The sequence below is a fragment of the Schistocerca gregaria genome, chromosome 5 (assembly GCF_023897955.1).
Source record: "Schistocerca gregaria isolate iqSchGreg1 chromosome 5, iqSchGreg1.2, whole genome shotgun sequence".
NCBI classification, from domain to species: domain Eukaryota; kingdom Metazoa; phylum Arthropoda; class Insecta; order Orthoptera; family Acrididae; genus Schistocerca; species Schistocerca gregaria.
This window is the reverse complement of record NC_064924.1, coordinates 531603297-531625139: the sequence shown is the minus strand read 5'-3', so window position 1 is coordinate 531625139 and position 21843 is coordinate 531603297. Positions and strand designations below refer to the sequence as shown.

Below are 21843 nucleotides of genomic sequence, written 5' to 3'. Positions count from 1 at the left end.
CCGCAACCACCCTCTCGCGCCTGCTCACCCACCACCCACCCCCACCCTCTCGCGCCCGCTCCCCCACCACCCACCCCCACCCTCTCGCGCCCGCTCCCCCACCACCCACCCCCACCCTCTCGCGCCCGCTCCCCCACCACCCACCACCACCCTCTCGCGCCCGCTCCCCCACCACCCGCAACCACCCTCTCGCGCCCGCTCCCCCACCGCCCGCAACCACCCTCGCGCGCCCTCTCCCCCACCGCCCGCAACCACCCTCTCGCGCCCTCTCCCCCACCGCCCACCACCACCCTCTCGCGCCCTCTCCCCCACCGCCCACCACCACCCTCTCGCGCCCTCTCCCCCACCGCCCACCACCACCCTCTCGCGCCCTCTCCCCCAGCGCCCACCACCACCCTCTCGCGCCCTCTCCCCCACCGCCCACCACCACCCTCTCGCGCCCTCTCCCCCACCGCCCACCACCACCCTCTCGCGCCCTCTCCCCCACCGCCCACCACCACCCTCTCGCGCCCTCTCCCCCACCGCCCACCACCACCCTCTCGCGCCCTCTCCCCCACCGCCCACCACCACCCTCTCGCGACCTCTCCCCCACCGCCCACCACCACCCTCTCGCGACCTCTCCCCCATCGCCCACCACCACCCTCTCGCGCCCTCTCCCCCACCGCCCACCACCACCCTCTGGCGCCCTCTCCCCCACCGCCCACCACCACCCTCTCGCGCCCTCTCCCCCACCGCCCACCACCACCCTCTCGCGCCCTCTCCCCCAGCGCCCACCACCACCCTCTCGCGCCCTCTCCCCCACCGCCCACCACCACCCTCTCGCGCCCTCTCCCCCACTGCCCACCACCACCCTCTCGCGCCCTCTCCCCCACCGCCCACCACCACCCTCTCGCGCCCTCTCCCCCACCGCCCACCACCACCCTCTCGCGCCCTCTCCCCCACCGCCCACCACCACCCTCTCGCGCCCTCTCCCCCACCGCCCACCACCACCCTCTCGCGCCCTCTCCCCCACCGCCCACCACCACCCTCTCGCGCCCTCTCCCCCACCGCCCACCACCACCCTCTCGCGCCACTCCCCCACCGCCCACCACCACCCTCTCGCGCCCTCTCCCCCACCGCCCACCACCACCCTCTGGCGCCCTCTCCCCCACCGCCCACCACCACCCTCTGGCGCCCTCTCCCCCACCGCCCACCACCACCCTCTGGCGCCCTCTCCCCCACCGCCCACCACCACCCTCTGGCGCCCTCTCCCCCACCGCCCACCACCACCCTCTGGCGCCCTCTCCCCCACCGCCCACCACCACCCTCTGGCGCCCTCTCCCCCACCGCCCACCACCACCCTCTGGCGCCCTCTCCCCCACCGCCCACCACCACCCTCTCGCGCCCTCTCCCCCACCGCCCACCACCACCCTCTCGCGCCCTCTCCCCCACCGCCCACCACCACCCTCTCGCGCCCTCTCCCCCACCGCCCACCACCAACCTCTCGCGCCCTCTCCCCCACCGCCCACCACCACCCTCTCGCGCCCTCTCCCCCACCGCCCACCACCACCCTCTCGCGCCCTCTCCCCCACCGCCCACCACCACCCTCTCGCGCCCTCTCCCCCACCGCCCACCACCACCCTCTCGCGCCCTCTCCCCCACCGCCCACCACCACCCTCTGGCGCCCTCTCCCCCACCGCCCACCACCACCCTCAGGCGCCCTCTCCCCCACCGCCCACCACCACCCTCTCGCGCCCTCTCCCCCACCGCCCACCACCACCCTCTCGCGCCCTCTCCCCCAGCGCCCACCACCACCCTCTCGCGCCCTCTCCCCCAGCGCCCACCACCACCCTCTCGCGCCCTCTCCCCCAGCGCCCACCACCACCCTCTCGCGCCCTCTCCCCCAGCGCCCACCACCACCCTCTCGCGCCCTCTCCCCCAGCGCCCACCACCACCCTCTCGCGCCCTCTCCCCCAGCGCCCACCACCACCCTCTCGCGCCCTCTCCCCCAGCGCCCACCACCACCCTCTCGCGCCCTCTCCCCCAGCGCCCACCACCACCCTCTCGCGCCCTCTCCCCCAGCGCCCACCACCACCCTCTCGCGCCCTCTCCCCCAGCGCCCACCACCACCCTCTCGCGCCCTCTCCCCCAGCGCCCACCACCACCCTCTCGCGCCCTCTCCCCCAGCGCCCACCACCACCCTCTCGCGCCCTCTCCCCCAGCGCCCACCACCACCCTCTCGCGCCCTCTCCCCCAGCGCCCACCACCACCCTCTCGCGCCCTCTCCCCCAGCGCCCACCACCACCCTCTCGCGCCCTCTCCCCCAGCGCCCACCACCACCCTCTCGCGCCCTCTCCCCCAGCGCCCACCACCACCCTCTCGCGCCCTCTCCCCCACCGCCCACCACCACCCTCTCGCGGCCTCTCCCCCACCGCCCACCACCACCCTCTCGCGGCCTCTCCCCCACCGCCCACCACCACCCTCTCGCGGCCTCTCCCCCACCGCCCACCACCACCCTCTCGCGGCCTCTCCCCCACCGCCCACCACCACCCTCTCGCGGCCTCTCCCCCACCGCCCACCACCACCCTCTCGCGGCCTCTCCCCCACCGCCCACCACCACCCTCTCGCGGCCTCTCCCACACCGCCCACCACCACCCTCTCGCGCCCTCTCCCCCACCGCCCACCACCACCCTCTCGCGCCCTCTCCCCCACCGCCCACCACCACCCTCTCGCGCCCTCTCCCCCACCGCCCACCACCACCCTCTCGCGCCCTCTCCCCCACCGCCCACCACCACCCTCTCGCGCCCTCTCCCCCACCGCCCACCACCACCCTCTCGCGCCCTCTCCCCCACCGCCCACCACCACCCTCTCGCGCCCTCTCCCCCACCGCCCACCACCACCCTCTCGCGCCCTCTCCCCCACCGCCCACCACCACCCTCTCGCGCCCTCTCCCCCACCGCCCACCACCACCCTCTCGCGCCCTCTCCCCCACCGCCCACCACCACCCTCTCGCGCCCTCTCCCCCACCGCCCACCACCACCCTCTCGCGCCCTCTCCCCCACCGCCCACCACCACCCTCTCGCGCCCTCTCCCCCACCGCCCACCACCACCCTCTCGCGCCCTCTCCCCCACCGCCCACCACCACCCTCTCGCGCCCTCTCCCCCACCGCCCACCACCAACCTCTCGCGCCCGCTCCCCCACCGCCCACCACGAACCTCTGGCGCCCGCTCCCCCACCGCCCACCACCACCCTCTGGCGCCCGCTCCCCCACCGCCCACCACCACCCTCTGGCGCCCGCTCCCCCACCGCCCACCACCACCCTCTGGCGCCCGCTCCCCCACCGCCCACCACCACCCTCTGGCGCCCGCTCCCCCACCGCCCACCACCACCCTCTGGCGCCCGCTCCCCCACCGCCCACCACCACCCTCTGGCGCCCGCTCCCCCACCGCCCACCACCACCCTCTGGCGCCCGTTCCCCCACCGCCCACCACCACCCTCTGGCGCCCGCTCCCCCACCGCCCACCACCACCCTCTCGCGCCCGCTCCCCCACCTCCCACCACCACCCTCTCGCGCCCGCTCCCCCACCGCCCACCACCACCCTCTCGCGCCCGCTCCCCCACTGCCCACCACCACCCTCTCGCGCCCGCTCCCCCACTGCCCACCACCACCCTCTCGCGCCCGCTCCCCCACTGCCCACCACCACCCTCTCGCGCCCGCTCCCCCACTGCCCACCACCACCCTCTCGCGCCCGCTCCCCCACTGCCCACCACCACCCTCTCGCGCCCGCTCCCCCACTGCCCACCACCACCCTCTCGCGCCCGCTCCCCCACTGCCCACCACCACCCTCTCGCGCCCGCTCCCCCACTGCCCACCACCACCCTCTCGCGCCCGCTCCCCCACTGCCCACCACCACCCTCTCGCGCCCGCTCCCCCACTGCCCACCACCACCCTCTGGCGCCCGCTCCCCCACTGCCCACCACCACCCTCTCGCGCCCGCTCCCCCACTGCCCACCACCACCCTCTCGCGCCCGCTCCCCCACTGCCCACCACCACCCTCTCGCGCCCGCTCCCCCACTGCCCACCACCACCCTCTCGCGCCCGCTCCCCCACTGCCCACCACCACCCTCTGGCGCCCGCTCCCCCACTGCCCACCACCACCCTCTGGCGCCCGCTCCCCCACTGCCCACCACCACCCTCTGGCGCCCGCTCCCCCACTGCCCACCACCACCCTCTCGCGCCCGCTCCCCCACTGCCCACCACCACCCTCTCGCGCCCGCTCCCCCACTGCCCACCACCACCCTCTCGCGCCCGCTCCCCCACTGCCCACCACCACCCTCTCGCGCCCGCTCCCCCACTGCCCACCACCACCCTCTGGCGCCCGCTCCCCCACTGCCCACCACCACCCTCTGGCGCCCGCTCCCCCACTGCCCACCACCACCCTCTGGCGCCCGCTCCCCCACTGCCCACCACCACCCTCTGGCGCCCGCTCCCCCACTGCCCACCACCACCCTCTCGCGCCCGCTCCCCCACTGCCCACCACCACCCTCTCGCGCCCGCTCCCCCACTGCCCACCACCACCCTCTCGCGCCCGCTCCCCCACTGCCCACCACCACCCTCTCGCGCCCGCTCCCCCACTGCCCACCACCACCCTCTGGCGCCCGCTCCCCCACTGCCCACCACCACCCTCTGGCGCCCGCTCCCCCACTGCCCACCACCACCCTCTGGCGCCCGCTCCCCCACTGCCCACCACCACCCTCTGGCGCCCGCTCCCCCACTGCCCACCACCACCCTCTGGCGCCCGCTCCCCCACTGCCCACCACCACCCTCTCGCGCCCGCTCCCCCACTGCCCACCACCACCCTCTCGCGCCCGCTCCCCCACTGCCCACCACCACCCTCTGGCGCCCGCTCCCCCACTGCCCACCACCACCCTCTGGCGCCCTCTCCCCCACTGCCCACCACCACCCTCTGGCGCCCTCTCCCCCACTGCCCACCACCACCCTCTGGCGCCCTCTCCCCCACTGCCCACCACCACCCTCTGGCGCCCTCTCCCCCAGCGCCCACCACCACCCTCTCGCGCCCTCTCCCCCAGCGCCCACCACCACCCTCTCGCGCCCTCTCCCCCAGCGCCCACCACCACCCTCTCGCGCCCTCTCCCCCAGCGCCCACCACCACCCTCTCGCGCCCTCTCCCCCAGCGCCCACCACCACCCTCTCGCGCCCTCTCCCCCAGCGCCCACCACCACCCTCTCGCGCCCTCTCCCCCAGCGCCCACCACCACCCTCTCGCGCCCTCTCCCCCAGCGCCCACCACCACCCTCTCGCGCCCTCTCCCCCAGCGCCCACCACCACCCTCTCGCGCCCTCTCCCCCAGCGCCCACCACCACCCTCTCGCGCCCTCTCCCCCACCGCCCACCACCACCCTCTCGCGGCCTCTCCCCCACCGCCCACCACCACCCTCTCGCGGCCTCTCCCCCACCGCCCACCACCACCCTCTCGCGGCCTCTCCCCCACCGCCCACCACCACCCTCTCGCGGCCTCTCCCCCACCGCCCACCACCACCCTCTCGCGGCCTCTCCCCCACCGCCCACCACCACCCTCTCGCGGCCTCTCCCCCACCGCCCACCACCACCCTCTCGCGGCCTCTCCCCCACCGCCCACCACCACCCTCTCGCGGCCTCTCCCCCACCGCCCACCACCACCCTCTCGCGCCCTCTCCCCCACCGCCCACCACCACCCTCTCGCGCCCTCTCCCCCACCGCCCACCACCACCCTCTCGCGCCCTCTCCCCCACCGCCCACCACCACCCTCTCGCGCCCTCTCCCCCACCGCCCACCACCACCCTCTCGCGCCCTCTCCCCCACCGCCCACCACCACCCTCTCGCGCCCTCTCCCCCACCGCCCACCACCACCCTCTCGCGCCCTCTCCCCCACCGCCCACCACCACCCTCTCGCGCCCTCTCCCCCACCGCCCACCACCACCCTCTCGCGCCCTCTCCCCCACCGCCCACCACCACCCTCTCGCGCCCTCTCCCCCACCGCCCACCACCACCCTCTCGCGCCCTCTCCCCCACCGCCCACCACCACCCTCTCGCGCCCTCTCCCCCACCGCCCACCACCACCCTCTCGCGCCCTCTCCCCCACCGCCCACCACCACCCTCTCGCGCCCTCTCCCCCACCGCCCACCACCACCCTCTCGCGCCCTCTCCCCCACCGCCCACCACCAACCTCTCGCGCCCGCTCCCCCACCGCCCACCACGAAACTCTGGCGCCCGCTCCCCCACCGCCCACCACCACCCTCTGGCGCCCGCTCCCCCACCGCCCACCACCACCCTCTGGCGCCCGCTCCCCCACCGCCCACCACCACCCTCTGGCGCCCGCTCCCCCACCGCCCACCACCACCCTCTGGCGCCCGCTCCCCCACCGCCCACCACCACCCTCTGGCGCCCGCTCCCCCACCGCCCACCACCACCCTCTGGCGCCCGCTCCCCCACCGCCCACCACCACCCTCTGGCGCCCGCTCCCCCACCGCCCACCACCACCCTCTGGCGCCCGCTCCCCCACCGCCCACCACCACCCTCTGGCGCCCGCTCCCCCACCGCCCACCACCACCCTCTGGCGCCCGCTCCCCCACCGCCCACCACCACCCTCTGGCGCCCGCTCCCCCACCGCCCACCACCACCCTCTGGCGCCCGCTCCCCCACCGCCCACCACCACCCTCTGGCGCCCGCTCCCCCACCGCCCACCACCACCCTCTGGCGCCCGCTCCCCCACCGCCCACCACCACCCTCTGGCGCCCGCTCCCCCACCGCCCACCACCACCCTCTGGCGCCCGCTCCCCCACCGCCCACCACCACCCTCTCGCGCCCGCTCCCCCACCGCCCACCACCACCCTCTCGCGCCCGCTCCCCCACTGCCCACCACCACCCTCTCGCGCCCGCTCCCCCACTGCCCACCACCACCCTCTCGCGCCCGCTCCCCCACTGCCCACCACCACCCTCTCGCGCCCGCTCCCCCACTGCCCACCACCACCCTCTCGCGCCCGCTCCCCCACTGCCCACCACCACCCTCTCGCGCCCGCTCCCCCACTGCCCACCACCACCCTCTCGCGCCCGCTCCCCCACTGCCCACCACCACCCTCTCGCGCCCGCTCCCCCACTGCCCACCACCACCCTCTCGCGCCCGCTCCCCCACTGCCCACCACCACCCTCTCGCGCCCGCTCCCCCACTGCCCACCACCACCCTCTGGCGCCCGCTCCCCCACTGCCCACCACCACCCTCTGGCGCCCGCTCCCCCACTGCCCACCACCACCCTCTGGCGCCCGCTCCCCCACTGCCCACCACCACCCTCTGGCGCCCGCTCCCCCACTGCCCACCACCACCCTCTCGCGCCCGCTCCCCCACTGCCCACCACCACCCTCTCGCGCCCGCTCCCCCACTGCCCACCACCACCCTCTGGCGCCCGCTCCCCCACTGCCCACCACCACCCTCTGGCGCCCGCTCCCCCACTGCCCACCACCACCCTCTGGCGCCCGCTCCCCCACTGCCCACCACCACCCTCTGGCGCCCGCTCCCCCACTGCCCACCACCACCCTCTGGCGCCCGCTCCCCCACTGCCCACCACCACCCTCTGGCGCCCGCTCCCCCACTGCCCACCACCACCCTCTGGCGCCCGCTCCCCCACTGCCCACCACCACCCTCTGGCGCCCGCTCCCCCACTGCCCACCACCACCCTCTGGCGCCCGCTCCCCCACTGCCCACCACCACCCTCTGGCGCCCGCTCCCCCACTGCCCACCACCACCCTCTGGCGCCCGCTCCCCCACTGCCCACCACCACCCTCTGGCGCCCGCTCCCCCACTGCCCACCACCACCCTCTGGCGCCCGCTCCCCCACTGCCCACCACCACCCTCTGGCGCCCGCTCCCCCACTGCCCACCACCACCCTCTGGCGCCCGCTCCCCCACTGCCCACCACCACCCTCTCGCGCCCGCTCCCCCACTGCCCACCACCACCCTCTGGCGCCCGCTCCCCCACTGCCCACCACCACCCTCTGGCGCCCGCTCCCCCACTGCCCACCACCACCCTCTGGCGCCCGCTCCCCCACTGCCCACCACCACCCTCTGGCGCCCGCTCCCCCACTGCCCACCACCACCCTCTGGCGCCCTCTCCCCCACTGCCCACCACCACCCTCTGGCGCCCTCTCCCCCACTGCCCACCACCACCCTCTGGCGCCCTCTCCCCCAGCGCCCACCACCACCCTCTCGCGCCCTCTCCCCCAGCGCCCACCACCACCCTCTCGCGCCCTCTCCCCCAGCGCCCACCACCACCCTCTCGCGCCCTCTCCCCCAGCGCCCACCACCACCCTCTCGCGCCCTCTCCCCCAGCGCCCACCACCACCCTCTCGCGCCCTCTCCCCCAGCGCCCACCACCACCCTCTCGCGCCCTCTCCCCCAGCGCCCACCACCACCCTCTCGCGCCCTCTCCCCCAGCGCCCACCACCACCCTCTCGCGCCCTCTCCCCCAGCGCCCACCACCACCCTCTGGCGCCCGCTCCCCCACTGCCCACCACCACCCTCTGGCGCCCGCTCCCCCACTGCCCACCACCACCCTCTGGCGCCCGCTCCCCCACTGCCCACCACCACCCTCTGGCGCCCGCTCCCCCACTGCCCACCACCACCCTCTGGCGCCCGCTCCCCCACTGCCCACCACCACCCTCTGGCGCCCGCTCCCCCACTGCCCACCACCACCCTCTGGCGCCCGCTCCCCCACTGCCCACCACCACCCTCTCGCGCCCGCTCCCCCACTGCCCACCACCACCCTCTGGCGCCCGCTCCCCCACTGCCCACCACCGCCCTCTGGCGCCCGCTCCCCCACTGCCCACCACCGCCCTCTGGCGCCCGCTCCCCCACTGCCCACCACCGCCCTCTGGCGCCCGCTCCCCCACTGCCCACCACCGCCCTCTGGCGCCCGCTCCCACACTGCCCACCACCGCCCTCTGGCGCCCGCTCCCCCACTGCCCACCACCGCCCTCTGGCGCCCGCTCCCCCACTGCCCACCACCGCCCTCTGGCGCCCGCTCCCCCACTGCCCACCACCGCCCTCTGGCGCCCGCTCCCCCACTGCCCACCACCGCCCTCTGGCGCCCGCTCCCCCACTGCCCACCACCGCCCTCTGGCGCCCGCTCCCCCACTGCCCACCACCGCCCTCTGGCGCCCGCTCCCCCACTGCCCACCACCGCCCTCTCGCGCCCGCTCCCCCACTGCCCACCACCGCCCTCTCGCGCCCGCTCCCCCACTGCCCACCACCGCCCTCTGGCGCCCGCTCCCCCACTGCCCACCACCGCCCTCTCGCGCCCGCTCCCCCACTGCCCACCACCGCCCTCTCGCGCCCGCTCCCCCACTGCCCACCACCGCCCTCTCGCGCCCGCTCCCCCACTGCCCACCACCGCCCTCTCGCGCCCGCTCCCCCACTGCCCACCACCGCCCTCTCGCGCCCGCTCCCCCACTGCCCACCACCGCCCTCTCGCGCCCGCTCCCCCACTGCCCACCACCGCCCTCTCGCGCCCGCTCCCCCACTGCCCACCACCGCCCTCTCGCGCCCGCTCCCCCACTGCCCACCACCGCCCTCTCGCGCCCGCTCCCCCACTGCCCACCACCGCCCTCTCGCGCCCGCTCCCCCACTGCCCACCACCGCCCTCTCGCGCCCGCTCCCCCACTGCCCACCACCGCCCTCTCGCGCCCGCTCCCCCACTGCCCACCACCGCCCTCTCGCGCCCGCTCCCCCACTGCCCACCACCGCCCTCTCGCGCCCGCTCCCCCACTGCCCACCACCGCCCTCTCGCGCCCGCTCCCCCACTGCCCACCACCGCCCTCTCGCGCCCGCTCCCCCACTGCCCACCACCGCCCTCTCGCGCCCGCTCCCCCACCGCCCACCACCGCCCTCTCGCGCCCGCTCCCCCACCGCCCACCACCGCCCTCTCGCGCCCGCTCCCCCACCGCCCACCACCGCCCTCTCGCGCCCGCTCCCCCACCGCCCACCACCGCCCTCTCGCGCCCGCTCCCCCACCGCCCACCACCGCCCTCTCGCGCCCGCTCCCCCACCGCCCACCACCGCCCTCTCGCGCCCGCTCCCCCACCGCCCACCACCGCCCTCTCGCGCCCGCTCCCCCACCGCCCACCACCGCCCTCTCGCGCCCGCTCCCCCACCGCCCACCACCGCCCTCTCGCGCCCGCTCCCCCACCGCCCACCACCGCCCTCTCGCGCCCGCTCCCCCACCGCCCACCACCGCCCTCTCGCGCCCGCTCCCCCACCGCCCACCACCGCCCTCTCGCGCCCGCTCCCCCACCGCCCACCACCGCCCTCTCGCGCCCGCTCCCCCACCGCCCACCACCGCCCTCTCGCGCCCGCTCCCCCTCTGCCCACCACCGCCCTCTCGCGCCCGCTCCCCCACTGCCCACCACCGCCCTCTCGCGCCCGCTCCCCCACTGCCCACCACCGCCCTCTCGCGCCGGCTCCCCCACTGCCCACCACCGCCCTCTCGCGCCGGCTCCCCCACTGCCCACCACCGCCCTCTCGCGCCGGCTCCCCCACTGCCCACCACCACCCTCTCGCGCCGGCTCCCCCACTGCCCACCACCACCCTCTCGCGCCGGCTCCCCCACTGCCCACCACCACCCTCTCGCGCCGGCTCCCCCACTGCCCACCACCACCCTCTCGCGCCGGCTCCCCCACCGCCCACCAGCACCCTCTCGCGCCCGCTCCCCCACCGCCCACCATCACCTTTGTGCGCCCACTCTCCCCACCAACGCCCCCGCCCTCTCGTGCCCACTCTCCCCTCCCCCGCCCCCGCCCTCTCGTGCCCACTCTCCTCACCCCCACCCCCGCCCTCTCGTGCCCACTCTCCCCTGCCACCACCGTCCCCCTTATTCTCTTGGGGGTCTGTTAGCACTGAGACTGTGATGCTGTGCTTTATATGCTAGTGTGATCATGGACTGTGGTTGCTGGTGGATGTGGCATGCTATAAATGGCTGAAGGGAAATTATTTTGTAGTGAGCTATGGTCAATAGTATCTTGGTTACTATTGAAGGCTATTCTGTGTATAATAATGTATTTTGTTATGCTACTGTGTTTTTTATTTGCACTACAGTGCTATTCCAGCTATACAGCAATCATCAGGTTACCTGTAACAGCATATTTTAAAAATGTTGGTATGTTTGTTGTATGACATGTGAGTTACTTACAGATATGATTTTACATTCGTTTTCTAGTCCTGACTTTATCGTTTATTATACAGCAGGCACGAAAATTGCAAATCATTGACACTATTCAGTGTGTTTGTTACTGCTGTGGGTGCATACTAGTTGATTGGGATGTTATAGTGTGCCTGATGTTCTGTCAGGCTGTACAGTTTAGTGTCCTTGTTTTTAGTGTAAGTTAAAGGGTTTTCTGGTTTTACATAAAATGTAGTGTTTTCCTCATCCCCCTTGGGTGTGTTCTAGTATTAAGCTTACAGGAAAACATCACCTACTTGATCTAGTATTTTAATTTCATGCTACCATCCAACTGTGAGTCTCTCCCTCTTCCATCTAACCAATTCCTGGTCACCTTCTAGGATTTCTTTGTCTCCAACTTGACTTCACCATCCTTCCCAGATCACTTCTTAAGAACCTTTTGGCAGACAAAACGGCAGCCATACATAGCCTTAAAACAGATCATGACTTAATCGTCATACCTGTAGACAAAGGCCACATCATTGTCATTGTAAATTGCAATGACTACCTGGCAGATGGCCTCTGTCAATTGCCTGACTCCTCCACCTGTAAACGTTACCTGAGTGATCCCATCCCAGAAGTTCAAAATTATCTCCAGTCCCTGCTTAAAGCTTTAGGCCCTTCACAGAAACCCTCCCCTCAATCTATTTCCATCGTCACCTTTACAACACTTTGCACATCCACCTTCTACGTGCTCCCCAAAATCCACAAATCCGCAAATTCCAAAAATCCACACAGCCCAATTGTAGCAGGTTATTGTGCTCGCTCCCATTAAAAAAATTTGGCCCTCATTGTCCAACACCTCCAGCCAATCACAGGAATCTAGTGTTCAATGTCAAAGATCTGAAGATCTCTCCCAACATCCTGCAGACTCCAAATCCACTATCTCATTTCTCCTACACCTTACTAACTTTATCCTAACTCACCAGTACTTCTTCTTTGAAGGGAAGTTACACAAACAAATCTGTGACACAGCTACGGACACTCACACAGCATCCTTCTGGCCAACCTTTTCATGAGTCATCTATTGGAGACCTCGTAGCATCCCAAACCCCAAGTCTGATTCAGGTTCAGTGATGATATCTTCGTGATCTGGACTCAGTGCCATGACACCCTGTTGTCATTCCCTCACAACCTCAATACCTTCTCTGCTATTTGCTTCACCTTGTCCTCCTCAAACCAGTGTGTCAGCTTTCCGAACATCGACCTCCACTTCTCTGGTGGTTCCATCCACAACTGTGTCCATGTAAAGGCCACCAGCCATCAAGAGAACCTACATTTCAACGATTACCGTCCCTTACACACAAAAAACCCTCCCGTTCAGCCTAGTCACCATGGGGGGATGGCATATCTGCAGTGATTTACTTGCCCAGTACGCTGAGGTACCAACAAAACCCTTCACAGACAGGCACTGTCCCACACACAGACCTATTCTGCTAGGCAGTTTCCCACATACCCACAATCCTCCATTACCCTAAGAACCATTTACAGAGAAGCGGCCCTTTTGTTATCCAATTCCATCCTGGACTGGAACAACTGAACTGTATCCTTCACCAGGGCTTGATTATCTATGCCTTGCCCTGAAATGAGGGATATCATATCCAAGAGCCTTCCCACCCTTCCAAGAACGATTTTCTATTATCCAACCAACCTCAACAAGGTCCTAATTTATCACTAGGACACTCACAATACCAATCCCTTACAATACCAATCCCTTGCTACAGGGATCACATCCCTTTTGAAGGCACAGGTGCAAGACCTTCCCAATCTGCTCACCCAGCACTTCTTTTCCAGTCCTATCCAATCAGAGACCAGTGCACCTGTGAAAGCAGCCATGTCATATGCCAGCTCTGTTGCAATCATTGCACAGCTGTGTGGTATTACTACCAACCAGTTGTCCACTAGGAAGAATGGCCACAGCAAATCTGTGGCCAAGAGCAGAGTGGGCCACTCTGTGATAAAATGTGCACCTGAACATAACATGCTTGATTTCAGTGGTTGCTTCACAAACCAGACCATCTCCCCTCCCCTCTACCACCATCTTTTCTGAACTCTGCAGTTGGTAGTCATCCTTACAACACATAGCCCACTCCTGAAATCATCCCTACATCAACATACAGTAACCTACTGTACCCACACCCTCCACTCAACAGTTTCCACCCCCCCCCCCCCCCCACCTCTCCCAGTCCTATCAGCTTCCATTCACATACCCTCATCCTCATTGGACACCTTTCTGCTAATGCATCCACCAGTCTTTTTCCCCTGCCATGGCCGTCTCCTTTCGCGCTCCCTGTTTTTACACCCTCCTCCCCTCCCCTGCCCCATCCCCCTCAGCCTATCTGACACTACATCTAGCAGCCTTGTCCTGCCACTTGGTTCTTGCGTGCTCCACCAGTCCACCAGGAAGCACTGATTCCTCTTCCCATGCCCTTACCCTGATATACATCCCACACCTCACTCCAGATTGCTGTTTCTGCTTAATGCAGTACAGTTGCGTTGTGGACAGACAGGCTGGAAATAGTGGTCATGTGTGCATGAGATGTGCTTGCTTGTGTGAATGTCTGGATTTTTTGTTCTTTCTTTTCTGTGGAAGGCTTTGTCTAAAAGGTCAGATTGTAACAGTTTTTTTATTGTACCTGTTGCCAACTCATTGTCTTACCTTTATAATGGGTAGCAATCTGTCCTTTTCATAGTATTGTTGATATTCCAACTTTGAGGTTTTATAGACTTACTTTCAAAATTTTGTGCAATTGTTGAGAAAATTTAAAAAGCCGCTATTATATACTAATTAAGAAGTGTAATCTTATGTCAAAAGTTTAATACAATAAGTCAAGTATTATAGTTAGAAACAGTGTGTTTGTCATGATTCAGTTAACTGACAGCATGCTATCACCCAGTCTTTATTTATCCAGTATTTGAAAATTGGAGCACTTGAGCAACTTCTGCATACTTTATACATAATTTCAAACTGTTTCTGCTTTCATCCTTAATGTCAAATATTTACTGCATTAACTCATTTGTCAAGTAACCATATATTTGGAGATGTTTTTTACGTAGGAGTTTGATTCTTTAAAGAATCACCTGTGTATTGGTTGTCTTCTGGTTGCTGGGACGAGAAAGTACTTTGTAAAGTAGTTTTGGCCTTCTGTTTGTATGACATTAGTTTCTGATACATACAATTATACTCTGATGGGAAGACACACGTCCTTGTAGTCTTGTGGTAAGCATGTTTTACTAATAGTCTTTTTAATATTGGGTGTAACAATACTTCGGCCATAGTGCAGCTTTTAATGTACATGGAGATTTTACATTTATTTTATTGTGGAATAGAAAAGTGTGGCGCCTATTTTAAAGTTTTCAATATTTTTAGACTCCAGCTTAAATGACTTGTTTTTCTGTATTGTATATTTGATGGTTCATCCACGTGTGTGTGTGTGTGTGTGTGTGTGTGTGTGTGTGTGTGTGTGTGTGTGTGTGTAGGGGGGGGGGAGGAGGGAGGAGAGGTGGTGAGTTTGGGGGGGGGGGGGGGTGGAGAGCTGTTTGTGTACAGAGCTCCACCTACAAACTTTCAGGTTGTTCAGTGACACCTTCTGAGTATTTTGGTACAAAAGATGAATGGTCTCCAGTGGATTGTTACAGAGCAGTAATGTAATAATCATTTGTATGATGTTTTATGCATATTACTTTTGTTTCTGTGGGAATACATACACAACAGTGAAAAATCCTGTCGTACACAATTATTCCAACAGAGAAGTATGTTGTTTCTTGTATAAATGCCAATATACAAATGCAAAAGTATTGAGATGTGGTTGCTGTTGTGGGAACAGCTCAAAGTGGCATTCAGTGAATACTTACATGAAGTGCACATCGGCCAACTCTTGGTCAGTAAACTTACCCACCATACAGCTGTGTATCACTGTTAGTGCATAACACACACTGCCAAGAAACAAAACACTAGACAGAACTGAGCAATACTGGATTTAGACCTCTTGATAACAAGTTAAAGGGGCGTTGCTTTGTCAACAACTTATACTGTGACCGAATGGGATCAAGAACCACAGTGCATACCATCAAAATTTGTAACATTGTGCCCTATTTTCATCGCAATACAGTTACAAAGCTTATTTGGAGCAAGAAACCAAATGTATTGCAATAACGCTGTAAAGAGCCCCTGGAGACTGTGGGTCCCTTACACTAAAATACTTGGAAGGTACCCCTGTGCAACCTGTGCCATTTTGTCATAGTAGTACTGATTCACCCTGTACGTTAAAATACATTTTAATCAGTCTTCTTTAATATTTTGAAACAGGTGCTAAAGACTCAGACAGGTACAGACACATGCAGTTCCACACCACCCTGTATAGTTTTCGCAGCTGTCCTTTATTTATGACTACAAACTATTGGCCCTATAGTATTCTGTTTCCTACCAATATTTAATTTGTTAGTTCACTTTGTTATGTAGGATTCTGTTTTCCATCAACATTAAATGTGTTAGTTTGGCCTCCAGTTCCAATGGCACTAACAGAGAATAAAATCCCAAGGTAAAACAGAATTTTTTTGGTGTGTGTGTGTGTGTGTGTGTGTGTGTGTGTGTGTGTGTGTGTGTGTGTGTGTGTCAATTTTGTCAAAGTACGACTATCAATTTTACATCTCAAATAAAGTTTCTTATGTTCTTGTGCATCACAAAGGTTTATTTTATACATTTGTGAAATGCTTAAGTATGTGGTTTTATACCAAGATTATTGGTAATATGTCGAAAGGAAAATTTTGTGTTGGCTACAGGAAATTAAATTCAGATTTTTCAAAGTGAACTTTGTACCTATGAAGTTGAAACTTTCAAAATCATTTCAGTATGTAGTAACTCACATATGTTTTAATAGCATGTGAAAGGCTACATTTTGATTTTCTCTTTTTACTTTGTCTTTAGTGCGTATTGTATTACTGTATAAATAATGGTAGATGTAAAGGTGATACCTCATTGTTAAGTTGAGGCATTGATGGTACATTGTAGTCAGCTGGGACAATGTAGCAGTGGTATATGTGCACGTGTGCATTCTGAAGAAGGCTTTGTCCCAAAGTTCAGCAATGTTTCCAGCCATGGGTATGTGCCCACAATGTATTGTCAACTTTGGCAGATTGTTACCCTCACTCCTTCCATCATTTATATTCCACCAAGGATTTTCTGTTAACATCACTTTGCTAGCCATCCCATGCATTATTTTTACCATTGTATCAGAACAAGGAAAACCATCAGTCCAACATGAATTTGTTATATTAGGTGTAATGTTTGGAACAGTAATGCCAGGGGAAAACCTGTTCATTCGGAAACATAGAAGTTAAGCAACAGACAACTTGTGTGTTGAAAATATGAATTACACAGGGGTCTTCACCTGAAAACTGGAGCTTTTGTTACATTAAAATGTCCCTGCTTGTACGACATCTTGCTGTTTAATCTCCCCAGACATCTTATATACACATAATAATATGTTTTGTGTGTTCTTTGGCAGTTAAATTTACATGTTAATTTAGCAGGTAATCTATTCAGCCACTACATCAAGCAGCAGGAGTACAAACCTGTATGGCAGCCTATACAGCCAGCTGATAGTGAATCTCAACCAGGTATGAGAGGTGGGCATCAAATGTGTATGGATCCTTTCACAGAGACAATATACCTGTTTGGGGGCTGGGATGGAAATCAAGATCTCAGTGACCTTTGGACATATCATGTTCCTTCACGCAAGTGGACATTAATTTCCAAAGACACTGAGGCAGAGGTATGTCTCCACCATTTTTGTGTTTCTGACGTTATTTAAATAAAATCTTATGAGTGTCCTAAAATTTCTATGAAATGCAGCAAATGGGAAATTTAGTAAAACATTTGAGGCATGGGAAGTAAAGTAAAGTTGTCTCGTCTAATATAAAATATAGGACTAACTGGAGTATACACACCATATTTGGACAGAAAGCGCACCTCTCAATGCATTATGCATTTCAGTGTCAATTGCTTAATGATGTCATAACTCTTAATCCACATATCTGACGCAGATTCAGGGACTTCATAATTGCCACTTCTGCCAGTTGTTTCATACTAACCATAAACATGAGTGTCATACAAATAGGACTAAAATTGCATTTAGAAGGAGCAACAGTCAAATGAACCAAATGATGCCTAACCCAGATGCAAAGCTCTGCCACTCCAAAAAGGGAAATATCATTCTCTCTGCACAAACAGTTGGCAGTAAACAAGAATAGAAAATAGACCATTTCTGGAAGATCCACAGTTCACTTTCAAAACTCAGGCTAATACAATTGTTGGTGCTACACAGATACACTTAAAAGTTCTAAGTTCTCACAGTGAGGATTATCAATGTAAAATAGCAAATTTTGAAAATTACTTGAGACTGGAGAATAAGTGAGAGAAATACCTGACAGTATTATGGTAAGGATAGTTGCTACTTTTCATATAGTGGAGATGAGGGGTTGCAGACAGGCACAACAAAAAGGCTATTAAAGACTTGAGCTTTTGGCCAGAAGGCTTTCTTCTGAAACAGACATTGTGCACACACACACATTCACAGAAATGCAGCTCTCACACATGACCACTATCTGTCTTACTGACGGTTGGTTGAAATAGGAGCAATCAGTATCTAATTGTTAATGTTCCCACATTCATAAAATTGGTGTCATTTCATAAACTTCACAACTAGTTATCAGAAAATTTTAAATTAAAATGAGACAGTTTTCATTTGTTATTACCTCACTATATTGGAAGCCAAGAAAAAGTGAACACTGAGTAACTTGATACAGTCAACATTATTTATACATTTACACACATTGTAGTAACAAAATTCTTTCAGTTAACTGACATTTTTGTTGCTCATCATTTGAGGAAAACAAATCCAGAACACCATAAGTTAATAGCCCAACAAAGTATCGCAATCAAAAAAATAAATTAAAAAAATATTCAAACTGTTTCAATTTGCTTCCTTGTTTATTACTTTTCCTGGCCATCTTTCATGACATTCCACCACCAGTCAAGTGACTTTCATACTCTTTTTTGTTCATCAATGGTCTGTTCCCGTATCGATTAGTCGATTTCTTTGGCTCAGTTGAGCTCGGGCATCACACAGTGTTGTACTTTAGTGAGGAAAGTGGGACTCATCTGGGTGCATCTTCCAAATATGTCATCCCGTTTCAAGTTTTTTTCAGTAATGTGTATTTATAGTGGGAGCTTATTTTGATTCTGCTAAGGGTCATCGTGACCATGCTTCCATAATATTACATCTGTCAGTGAGAGAATTGAAGCTAAATTTTCACTACTCTTATTTCAATAATAGTAATTTTCTATTAGAAATAGTTGTATTTGCCATTTCTAAAGGGTATCTGGAAAAACTGTATCCACCCACTCTGAACATAAATTCCAATCCATACCCGTTGGTTAAAACTTGAGCATTGCCCCTTTAGACATGAAACAGGGTCATGAATTGTATAGATTTTTTTTGAAAAGCATCTTACAGCAAAATTAGTGTCACAAAACTTAACACTGTTTCCATTCAACAAGAAAAGCTGATTTGTGTGATGACCTTTTATACTTTTATATTGAAAGGAAAAGCAGCTAAATGTTTGAAGGTCTCTTTTTTTTGTTCTTTTTTTCTTTCTGCCCTCTGCACCCCTGTCCATGCCCTGTTGTATCACATCCAACAATTGTGTTTTGAATCAGTTTTATATGAGTAGAAGTAAACGAATTATCTGTAATGACTGATGCTCTGAGCACTGTGGTAAATAGCAAACATTTTGTTTTGGAATGCCTTACAAAACTGATGTGAATAGCTCAGTCACCATATGATTTTTTTTATACATAATGGCTACACTCAGTGGGCTCCAGAAATTAGCAAACAAGTTTTTGAAAAGTTGTGTAGCCACAACAGTCAGTTCTAATTGCCAGTAATTCGAAATTTGGTTGGACTTTTATGATAGATGTAAGACATAGTATGGCAGAACAGTATTAAAACTTCTGAAACACTATCTTTTCCATATTTTTAATTTTTTGTGATCAAATTACTACACGTTTTTTGCTTAAGCCTTGACCTTTACGAGGACATGTTGAAAAGCAATGCTTCTGAATTTTTAATGTGGAAACTCTTAAAGCTTTTTAAATAAAACATTTTTTATTAACATTCTACATCTTCATTCTTTATGTCTGTACATATGCATCCCTCTTCTGCTAGAGGGCTCCAAATCGTAACTTGTAACATGATAGTGTGTAACATAATTATGTCAGTGCATGGGAAACAGCATGCTGTAATAGAATTTCGAATTTGAAGAGATTGTCCACACATGGAGCACTCTCTCCTTCCGCACAACACTGCAAGACCACACACATGAACTGTGACATCTGCAACGATTTTGATGCCTCGAGTCCACTGTCGTCAATCATCCTCCATACAATCCCAACTTCATCCCATCCAGTTTTCATCTGTTTCCTAAACTTGAACACTTTGAAGCACTTTGCTTTGATAGTGTTGAAGCAGTGCAAGCAGAGACAAGGTTGTGGCTCTGTCAACAAAGTTAAACAATGGAAAATCCAGGATGGAATGTGACAATATTAAAAGGATGGTTGCTACTCACCATATAGCAGAGATAGCCACAACAAAAAGACTGTCAGAATGTGCTGTGAATCAGCATTTCCGCTATATGGCAAGTAGCAACTAATATTCTCAATAATGTTAAATGTTCTACAGTGATGGTATCAACAAATTGGTCTCTCATTGGGAGCAATGTGAGAGACGCCAGGGTGGCATTCTCATTTTTTTGAGTCTATCAGTCCTCTGACTGGTTTGTTGTGGACTGCCACAAATTCCACTCATGTGCATACCTCTTCCCTCTCGACTCCTGTTTCTTCTTCTCCACCTCTCCCCTTTCTCCTCTTCATTTAACAGAGAAATTCACTTTGCACTCTTAAATTACCACCCATGCTTTTAATTTCTCTGAAGGTTATTTTGACTTTTTTATATGCTTAGTCAATACTTCTGACAATCATTTCTTTTCTTATTTCTTCACATTGTTCCTGCAGCCACTTTACCATAGCTTCTCTGCATTACCTATTTATTTCAATCCTAAGTTGCTTGTATTTCTTTATTCGTAAATTTTCTTGAAGATTTTTGTACTTCACTTTTTCGACAATCGATTGAAATATTTCTTCTGTTACTCCTAGTTCCTTCGCAGTTTCTTCCTTGTACCTATGTTTTTCTTTCCATCTTCTGTGATTGTCCTTTTTAGATATTTACATTCTTCTATAAAAAATGTCTCCTCAGTTACTCATTATTTCAGTGCCTAAAGCCGCAGAGAACTTCATTCCTTAGTACTTCCATATCCCACTTCTTTGTGCTGTGGTTCTTCCTAACTAGTATCTTAATTTTCAACCTACTCTTCAAAATTGTGTTGCAAAATAAATATGGAAACATGAATGATAAAGTTGTAGAATACTGGTAATGTTTGATTTATTTAAAAACTTCAGGAGTTTTCATAAAAATGTATGGGTATTATTATTCTGTATGCCCCATATTTTCTTCTAGTGAATGCAGAATTGATTAGAAACTGCAAGTGACTTATAGAATCCTGTGATCTTATCTTTACATCTTCTGTGCCTTATGTGTAGGGAGGACCCAGTGCAAGATCGTGTCATAAGGTGTGCCTGGATCCAGAACAACGCCAAATATTTACACTGGGAAGGTACTTAGATACACACTATAGGACTCCAGAAAATCTGAAGGTACGGTTCAGCTTATATTGAAATAATGATGAATGAACAGTGTTCATATTATCTGTTTTGTTTTCATTAAATATTGCCAAAATAGTTCACTGTAATAAAATGAAGTGCGTAGTTGTATTCAGTAGTAGTAAAAGAGTATACTTCTACACTGAAGAGCCAAAAAACATATATACCTGCCTGACATCGTGAAGGCCACCCCCCTCCTGGGTGAGCTCACAGAAGTGTCACAAAATGATGTGGCATGGACTCAACTAATGTCGGATGTAGTGCTGGAGGAAACTGACAACATGAATTGTGCAGGACTGTACATAAATCGAGAAGAGTATGAGGGGGTGGAGATCTCTTCAGAACAGTATGTTGCAAGGCATCCCAGATACGCTCAAAAATTTCATGTCTGCGGAGTGTGGTCGCCAGTGGAAGTTTTTAAGCTCAGAAGAGTGTTCTCAGAGCCACTCTGTAGCAATTTTGGATGTGTGGAGTGTCTCATTGTCCTGCTGGAATTGCCCGAGTTGTCCGAATGTACAGTGGACATGAAAGGACGCAGGTGATCAGAGAGGATGCTTATGTACATGTTACTTGTCAGTCATATATAGACATATCAGAGGTCCCATACACTCCAACTGCACATGCCCGACACCAGTACGGACCTTCCACCAGCTTGAACAGTCCCCTTCATGTCCATCCATTCGATACAATTTGAAACAAGACTTGTCCGACCAGGCAACGTATTTCCAGTCATCAACAGTCCAATGTTGGTGTAAAGCTTTGTGTCGTGCAGGCATCAATCAGTTCAAAAGCCCATATCGACAATATTTGTTGACCGGTT

The 21843-nt window shown here is 58.4% G+C and overlaps 1 protein-coding gene across 3 annotated transcripts in view; it reads left to right on the top strand.

The window, feature by feature from the left end:
* The window catches only part of LOC126273123 (muskelin), a 129762-nt gene that overhangs the window by 46987 nt on the left and 60932 nt on the right, over positions 1–21843 (top strand). For 2 of the 3 annotated variants that reach the window (XM_049976580.1, XM_049976578.1), the window contains exons 7-8: positions 16775–17019; positions 20904–21017. In XM_049976580.1, the coding sequence (XP_049832537.1) occupies positions 16775–17019; positions 20904–21017 (359 nt within the window). The remainder of the gene's footprint in view (positions 1–16774; positions 17020–20903; positions 21018–21843) is intronic. The other variant, XM_049976581.1, reaches the window with a different exon arrangement.